Source organism: Perna viridis, chromosome 2, assembly GCF_037379345.1.
Source record: "Perna viridis isolate PV_CMFRI_1.1 ecotype Kerala chromosome 2, ASM3737934v1, whole genome shotgun sequence".
NCBI lineage: Eukaryota > Metazoa > Mollusca > Bivalvia > Mytilida > Mytilidae > Perna > Perna viridis.
In genome coordinates, this window is record NC_142446.1 from 24046575 (window position 1) to 24056609 (window position 10035).

General features: G+C 33.3%; 1 protein-coding gene across 1 annotated transcript; it reads right to left on the reverse strand.

The window, feature by feature from the left end:
• Positions 1 to 19: 19 nt before the first annotated feature.
• On the reverse strand, positions 20 to 6833 carry LOC148624167 (arginase-1-like). The gene is made up of 7 exons (XM_088566715.1): positions 6701 to 6833; positions 3522 to 3701; positions 2934 to 3199; positions 2504 to 2560; positions 1769 to 1873; positions 1475 to 1611; positions 20 to 585 (listed from the first exon to the last, which is right to left on the reverse strand). Exons 1-7 carry the CDS (start codon positions 6764 to 6766, stop codon positions 422 to 424), a joined length of 975 nt encoding a protein of 324 aa, XP_088422841.1. The 5' UTR covers positions 6767 to 6833; the 3' UTR covers positions 20 to 421.
• Between the last annotated feature and the right edge of the window lie 3202 nt (positions 6834 to 10035).

Sequence of the window (10035 nt, forward strand, 5' to 3'; positions counted from 1 at the left end):
TGGCCAGCAATACAATACATTAGTAGAAGCTTTAATGTAAAAATATGTTAACAAGTGTATGACATTATATAACAAATTAGAATATGTAGTTATTTACAACAATATTGCCATGGTTAAAAATTAACAGTCAACATAGCCCTGTAAATTTTGTGGTTAGCTGATGATCCAACATGTTCAGTTTTTTTTCAGATTTTATTTTATTAAATATTTGTTTCCTCAGATTTCTACACTTCTATGTACTAGGTAGCACATGTTGATATAACCAGCAAGGATAAAAATGTCACATCGTTTGCTTGGCTTGTATAAATTATCAATCAATTCTTGGCCGCACGAATACAAGTTAGTTAGCACAATGCGTAATCTGTTCGCTGTTACTTGAATATTTTAGCCAATGAGACAGTCAGTTCGAATATCCTGGTATTTATTTAGGTATTGGAATATTGTAATCAGCTGGATAAACACCTTGTCTTCTTTTACCAAAACATCTGGTAACAAACTCGATGGTATTTTTGACAGTTGTTTCCACGTCCTGTGCTGTGCCGATTGCAGGGTTGACTTCAGCTATGTCCACCGCTGAAAGACGGCCTGCAATATGAAACATAAACAGCCTCATGACTGGAAACAATCGATATGGTATACTAGTATTTAAGGAACTTTCAATTTTTAGTGGAGTAAAGTGGGTTAATCTTGAAAGTCTTCTCAATTAACAGCTACATATGATACGTCAATGCTCACCTTGAAGCAAACTGAACTACCAAAATCGTGAATAAAACAAAACACTAAGACCTCGTAAGACCTTGTAAGGTTTGATTAAACCATCCAAATTATTTAGACTTTTACAAGTTCTATAATTCAGATTCGAAAAATCTAACTTTTCACCAAAACTGTATACAGAAGTGGAGATCATTACGAGAGCTAACAGCAATGCAAATAAGGTTTTTTAATATACAGCAATAAATGTGAAGAAATATCCAATTTTTAAGAGAAGTTCGATAACCCTGAAACGAAATTTTTGATACATATTTATAAAAAAGTATACAGATCTTAAGACCGCAATAACTTAAAACCAACTTCAGTATAAAGCAGTTAAATATGACGCTCTGGAGATATGGTACATGTGAAAAACAATGTTTATAGTGGTAACATTCAATTACTCCAGAAACAAAAATCAAAACAAAAAAGTCACAAAAACACAGACCTTTAAACAATTATGATACACAACTATGTACAGTTTGAACTTATGTTGGTGTTTTCAAGATCTGGCGACATGTAAAATCTTGACCCCCCCTTTTTTAATAATGTCACATTACTAATAATTGAATTTTTTCCAAAAAGTATATACAGACCAACGGGGACTATCATAACAAACAACTCGATAAAAACAAAAATATATGAATTCTTACAAGAATTAACATTTACGTATTATACAGTAGAGTTGACAGACAAAAGATTATTCGTAATGTTTTCACATCACCTGTATTCGCCACTTCCTCTGCTATGTACAGAGCTTCTCTAAGTGACAGTCCTGCTGTGACTGGTGTACCTGTACTTGGAGTCAGTGTAGGATCCAAGGCGTCTACATCAAAACTCATGTGGATTGGCCGTTTACCCCTAAAAGTAAGAAAAAATACCAAGTGTTATAATATATACAGTTATTAAGTTTGATATTTACATTATCATTTCCAGAAATATCTAGCTTTATTGAAGAACTAAAGGAATTATTACGGTCTGCAACATAGTCAGTCTCGTGACAACTTAATCAACTTACTCTGGGTCAATGGCTTTCAGTGCACGTGTCATCACCTCGTTGATCCCAAATTTGTCTACTTCTTGCATTGAGAAGGCTGTGATACCGAGTTTCTCAATAATATATCTGAAATAACAAGCGAAAATAACTATTCCACAGCCAATGTAACTACTATCAATGCTTTACAAGATGATTTTTCCTCTGCAATATATGATCTCTATTATTTAAAGATAGATTTAATTAAAAGATGCGGATTACATAGGTTTGCAAATCTGGCTATATGCCACCTAGCGTCGAAGGCTTTAAAATTGTCTATCATATTACACAGCACCGTAGTCTCTGCCTATATGTGCAGCTTTGTCTTTGGATTGACCACTTTGAGTTACAGGCTTTTTCTTTCGATTTACCACCTAGGGTCATAGGCTTTGTTTTTAGATTGAACACCTAATGTCACAGACTTTGTCTTAAGATTCACCACCTAGAGTTATAGACTTTGTCTTAGATTGACCACCTAGCGTCCTAAGCTATGTCTAATGATAAATACCACATAGAGCGTCGTAATCTTCGTTTTTAGATTTACCACCTACCGCCATAGGCTATGTCTTTGGATTTACCACTTAACGATATATGCTTTGCTTTTAGGGCTAGAGTTAGATTTTGAAATACCAAATTATGGTGAAGACTTCTACAAATTAAAATATTCAAAACAAGTTGTCAAACAAGGATTCACAGAATAGTGAATTTTCTTATAAATACCTTTCTCCTGGATCGACATCCCGAAGACCAACATAGGCAATATCCTTTGCTGAAAGACTGAAGTATAAAAAAAACAAAACACCATTACGTAGCAGTGTAGATTAAAATCTGGATTTGATAATACAAAAAAATATTTTTGTTCAATCTTTTAAACTAATGTAAGTATCGATATTTCTATAAGAAGTTTTTATCTCCCCTCTAAGGGCCCTCAAGGGGCATCAACATTTAAAAACAATCATGACATTAACATCAGCAATAACATACATACGTACAAAGAATAATCAAGGGAACCAAGGTTATAGCGGTAATCAAAAGAATGTAATCCAGGGACAAAGACCAGACATGGAAAACAGACATACACAACAAAGAACATAAAGCAAATAAAACCATACACACAAAGTCATATATAATAATGGAACTAAAAACCTACCATGGTTTTACAAACTCGAATCCAGGAATTCTGGGCAAGTAGGGGTCAAGTTCTTTTACAAGGAATGACAGGGGCATGCCATGCATGTTTCCCGAGTCAGAGGTTAGAGGGGTGTTGATATCAGCGTGCGCGTCAACCCAAAGTACTGCAACATCCGACTGAACCTGATAATGTCCAAAAATGGTTCCTATGGCCATGCTATGGTCTCCACCCAGAGACAAACAAGTCCTTCCAGACCTCACAACCTCCCCAACTTTATCTGCAATCTAATTAAGATAAAATATTTTTCAGAAATGGTTACCGTTTGGTTCTGTAATATATCCTTCATTCTGTGGTTTTAGTGTTTGTACAATAGTTTTCAAATAAGTGATATGTTGCTATGACAGATCATTAGACAGATGCTGAACCTGTTCAGCAATATAGGTAAATATAGTTTTAAAACAGTGTTTCGTGTAGCAGTTCACTTTTAATCTCCTTGGTAAAAATGCATATACTTCTATAATATAACTGTAGTTGGGACAAAATAAATTCACGACTCTTGATTTTTCCCCTTTTAAATTGCATTTGTAATCGAAGGTCTAACTTTACCATTTTTGAAGCAGTTCCGACTGTCCTGGGATTTTTCGCCTTTCCATATTGTACGTCTGACTCTGTGAAGTTGAAAGGAATGTCGCCATGGTCTTGCACATCAACACCTAAATCTTTCAATGTCTTAACAATACCTCCTTTTCTCAAAGCCGATGGACCATTTTCTGTACCGTCACGTGGCTGAAAAAAATGTATAAAAATTACGATTAGAAACTATGACAAAAACAATTATAACTAGAACAATACTTCAGGTCAGATGATTGTATAGTGAAAGGAAATTTGAGTTTTTAGCAAAAAACTAGTTTGTAGAAAGTTATAATAAACCCTTTTCCCAATTTGGGATGAACGTTATGACAAATTATTAATGGAACTGTTGATACCATGAAAAGATAAACGGAAAGTCATACTATGGCAAGCCGTTGGATTATTAATATTAAGGGTAAATTATTGATATCAATAGATTGTCATTTATTGATATCAATAAATCTTCATTAATCAATAAATACAACATATTCATTCACACATTCTTCGGTAAATATTGATATCAACAAATGATTTATCAACACGTTAATAAATATTTATTAACATGTTATTAAATCACTTATTGGTATCAATAAAAAGATGAATTATTAACGTGTTGTTAAAGAGGGTGCCACTGATGGTGGTTTAATCGTGGTCAGAAAAGTGTTTGTAATTGCTTATTTTATTGGATATTGCCCAGCATGCATAATCTGGAATAAGATCTAATAACACGTGAACTAATATTTATTAACATGTTAATAATTCGTTCAATTTATTGATATCAATAAATGATTTATCATCATGTTGATAAATATTTTACAACACGTTACTAATTCATCCATTTATTGACATCAATAAATCATTTATGCACACGTTGATAAATATTTACAAATATGTTATTAAATATTTATCAACACGTTGATAAATATTTATTAACATGTTATTAAATATTTATTAATATCAATAAATGGGGAATAAATTCCACAAGGCTTGCCTAGGAAAGGCAATTAATACTTTTAACAACACCGTAGGTTTTATATACTTTATTTAACGCAATACGTTTTAAAGGAATGAAAATTATTTGTGTAAATATTGAAAATCCATAGTTGTACTGATGAGTCCGTTAAAGGTGTCTGTCCCTTGAAAGAATATTATTAGAGGAACACGTAGTAATTTATGTTGCTGTAATCATTGAAAAATATACAATTCACTACATTTGCACCTGGTAAATGCCGGGGGTCGCTCGTAGATTCCATAGACCTACCGAGGTGAAGTAGCTTCAGAATAAGTACTTAGAAAAATATCTTTTTCATGCCATCTTAAATTTCCATTTTCCAATCACATTTTTTTTCTAAAAATTGCAGTTAGAACTGTACCGGAGTCATTCAAAATGAACTAAAATATGTCGGTTGTATATGTACTACCTAAAATTCGATTTACAATTGTTTGGAGTTGGAATCTAGTGAAAATCTATATTAAGCCAGTTGTTTAAAATGTGGGTGTATTCAAAATTTAAGGCGTGGAACGCGTCTCCTCTATGTATGACAAGTTAAGAAAGTTGATATGATCTTTTTTTTTTATTTTTAAACGGCACGGAGCAGAAGCGACGTCTTTAGGGGGTCTGAAACTAATAGACGTACGTATACGTTATTCGAAAGTGAATGTTTAACCTATAACAAAAGCGCAGAGTGCGGGTGTTTTAGGAAGTCTTGCCTTTTTCCGTTTGTCGAGAAATCACCCATAGCAAATTGGCGGAGCATAGTCATGATTTTGAATGCAAATAGATCTGTCCCTCATAGACTAAGGCAGTAAACTAAAAGGGACGGAGAATCATCATGTTATGTTGATTCTCTGAAACATGAATATCTCGGAGTGACTGAACTCGGAGATGACGTATGCAGTTAGGAAGTCATTATTTGAACTTTAAACGCAGACGCACATCGTGTATTATAGGAAGTTCTGTACACCCCCGTTGATCGAGCCAACTTAATGATTAACAAAGTCAAATGTTATATTAATACAAATAGCTCCTTCATCCTAAAATTCGTATGATTATTGTCGTTCACTTTTCCTAAAACTACGCAATAACTTAAAGCAGAGAAACGTGATAACTTCAGAAATATATAACAATTCATCAGAAATTCATTTTACTAAAGTCTGCATTCAATGGACTGCGTCTGGTTATTGAAATTATCACATGACTAGTAGTCGACGTCCAAAAATAACTTATGAAAAAAAATGTTTTTAAAGGAATTTCGTATCACCTGCTCAGATACAGTTTAAAAATCACCACCCGGTCCCATTTGGGCTCCGCGTTGTTATCACTGACCGCAGGCAAAAAGATAAATGAATTAATGCACAAGATTTAATAATTACAATAAATCTTCTGTTTGACCACGGGCGCGGATCCAGAGATTTGCTCATGTTGCCATATAACTACTTATCCTCAGCTTATATCATATGTATTATGTTGTTTCTATTGTTATTTTATGTCATTGCTGCTTACTTACGTATTTCAGTGATATTTGCCATAGCTTGTACTTAGCTTTTACAATAAATGTTTTATTATTATTATTATAACGTAAACCGGTAGTTACTTTCCAGGTAATTGGTAAATAAGGAGTACCCAAACCTTTCCGACATATATCATAGTAGTGGGAAAAGAGATTCTTGTTTGAAAATTTTTACCACTTCACGATGTTTAGTGGTTGATGATTATACTAAACAAACTACATAGTGTTGTGGTAATAAAGCTTTATACGACTGGATTTTTACAATACGTATAATGCTTCTATATGCTGATGAACTAAAGGTGACGAACTATAAAGATCTTTTTGTTAAAGAAATTTCGGATAAATTGAAGACGGTAAATAGAAACAAGATTTGTGTGTACAGACAAATTGAGCATTCAGGCAAATATCGGTTCTTAAATCGCACAAGATGACGATATTTAATATGCCTTTGGAGTTCGAAACTCAGCCAGTGTTGACAAATAATAGTATATGAGAACGACATCAAGTTAATTTGGTTTTACATTAAAACTAATTATCTTATTTCCGTATTGGCAAAACAACAAATATTGTTCTGTCTCTTGATAACCAGTATTCAGTGAATAATTAATGCACATTTTATTTAATGCGAAAAGAAGGAAGACTAACCTGCCCTTTGCTAAATGGAATTCCAACAAGTCCTATGTTTGACATTCTGTTGTCGTCTGCTGGCATCTTTATAAAAAAAATTCTATTATTGTATTTTACGTCGCGAATATTGAACAAGTGGCTAATAAAAGCTTTATTGGATTATGTTTTTATAGCTTTCAAACCCACGTGGAGTAAGGGGTGTGTACAATGTTAGCCAATAGAAAGGCTTCATATGAACACACCACCTAAATATTGTAAACATTCAAATATACCAGTAAATGCAATTATGTCAGTGGAATAGTTTGCTGTTTTTTTCCGTGAAAGAGTTAAACCAGAACGCTGAAAATATATGCAAAATTACCGATCGTTCCCAAAAAGATACGAATTAAGTAAATAATCTCTCTCTCTATTAAATTAATCTCATTATAATAAGGATGTGTCGTAAACTTACGCAATGTAGCGTTTTGTTTATTTATTTGTTAAGTAGCAGTTTTGTTATTTGATAAGTATAAAGATAAATCGATAACACATTTTTACAAAAAATATGTTCATATCACCTTTTGCAGCCATTTCATGATAGTAAAGATAATGGAGAAACCCACCTGGATTCCCTTTAAAATCATTAGTGAAGCAATAACCTCGCCGCAAGTGATCGAAACCAAGGATTGCCACAAAAAAGAACCTTAAGAATCAAAGGAAATCAATGTATGCAACGAATTTCCTCGGAAATTATCTTTTGTATTTATTTTAGATATAAGCTAAAGAAAATTCAAACAACAACAGAAAACAAACGGAACAACGAAAAACTTATAACGAGTTATGGAAAGTTGTTTTTTTCTGGCAAATTTCCCCTATCTCTACCCCTTAATGTCTATAAGTTCACATGATTCCATCAACATGCTGAAGTATGAAAGCCAGCAAAAATTTAAGACAACCCTGACCCCGACAAATATGCTCAGATCAGCTAAAGAAATAATAAAAACCCATTCATTGTTCGACATTTCTACCTTAAAATAACATCTCTCTTTAAACTTGTTTTTATTTGTTTCCAATTGTATTTGTACAACAAATAAGTCATATTAATGTAATAGGTATTAGAAAAGATGTAAAAATATTTACATTATTTACCAGTGCTCTATATACTTAGTATATGTATGTCTTGCACAGTTTGGGTCATTTTTACATAATTTTACATAGTTGAAGAATCATGCCCTATAAGCACTTATATATTAAGCCTTTATACTATACAGGGAAACATTGAATGGAACATCAATATGATCAATGTTTAATGCAGTAGTGCACCGACATCCGTTGAGATTAAACTGTCAACGACCAGCACAGTTTACCTTGTACATGATTATACATAATGCGGCTGTCTTGTGACAAAGTTGCTTTGTATGGGCAGTTCATTATGTACCAAAAAAGGACTAACATCTACTTTTTCTCTTTTACACTTCTGAAGTTACTTGTTGTCCACACAATCAAATACTGAAGTTCCTAGATGTCTACACCGAGTTGCTCATAAAAAGTCAAGTCCGGGGTAGACAAACGAGGAAAGGAAAACTATGACCCGTTGAATAAATCAGTTTTCATTATGCTGATGGATACACCATAACGATCCACGAGTTCATGATGACGACCATAAAACTTCTGTAGTGATGACTTCAATCTTGTAGCAACATAACCCTGTTCCAGAAGCATATTTGTTAGAGTTCTAGCGCGATACATAAAGTCTGCGTAGTTTCGGCAAGCTCTGGCATAACGTATGAGTTGTGATATGAACACTCCATACGCAGGATGAAAAATAATGGTTGTATGCTGAGGAACATATTTATAGAGCTATCCAGTTGTCTACACATGCACATGTACATACTTCTGAAGTAAAGATCCTTATAATATGGTACTAACTAGTTTTCTTCCATTTTCATCTTTATGAAGTTGCTAGACGTCTTTACCTGTATGTACTTTACTGGTTCTCTATATTATTATTGTGCATATTTCTAAACTTATAGATTGCATTCACAAGTATATACTTTACCAGTAGTCTACACATTTGCACTTTTGAAGTTACCAGATATTTACACATGTTCATAATTTTGAAATTACTAGTTGTCTACATATCTTCATTCTTCAGCAATTACCACGAGTTCTTGCCAAAAGCATGTCCATACTTCAAAAGATAAAGTTAATAGTTGCCCACACATCATCATATTTCTAAAGTTACTATTTGCCTAACAAGTGTCCATACTTCTGAAATTACTAGTAGCCTAACATGTATCTAAACCTCTTAAGTTACCCACAGGTCTTAATATTTTTAAAGTTACTAGTTGCCCACAGATTTCAATATTTTTAAAGTTACTAGTTGCCCACAGATTTTAATATTTGTAAAGTTACTAGTTGCTTAACAAGTGTTTATACTTCTTAATAGCTGTCTACAGATATATGTTAGGCATATGTGTAAAGGTATTGGTGTAAGCAAATAACATAATGACATTCTTGTTTAAAAGGAAATCAGGAATTCCCTTTCATTTATATCACAATTTCAGTATCTAGAAGTAATATGGAAACTCATTTTCAAATAATGAAATAGTATGAATAGTACATATTTTTTTGCAGTTTTACCATTTTGTAAACCAGAACTTATCAAACTATTTTTTGGTAAATGAAGGAGTCCGGCAAGGAGGTGTCTTGTCAGGTATACTGTACTTGGAGTTCATAAATGGGTTAATATGTAATATTGAAAATATAAATAGAAATACGGGTTTTTGTAATGTTTCTTGTTGTGTTTCTTCGTCGGCAGATGACATTGCGTGTATTAGCACATCTCCAGTTCAACTGCAAAATATGCTTGATATTTGTTTTGAGTACTCAAATAAATGGCGTTTTGGTTTTAATGCAGATAAGTCGTGTATTTTACAGTTTTCACCAACGTTTAGAGAACTGAACACTAAATTTTTCATGGCGTATTGGTGAGGAGCTAATTCCGACTAGCAACAGTTATACTGATCTAGGAATCGATATCAACTCGACGTTGAAATCGATTGAAAGAACTACGTCCGCCTGCAGAAAAGGACGGAATTCCTTTTTTTGCATTGAATGGTGTCTCGTCTACATCAACAAGCCCATCTGTTTTAACTAGACTTTATAAAACGATTGCATTACCAACTGTTCTTTATAGCTGGACATGCTTGAAATCGATAGACCGGTCAACATTGCATAAATTCCAACATTTTATAGTGAAGCAAATTTTGGGACTAAAAACGGTAACTCGATCAGACACTTGTCAAGGTATATTGGGGGTGTTCCCTATTGATGCTTATATTGGTGAGAAGAAACTGTTATTTCTGCATAAA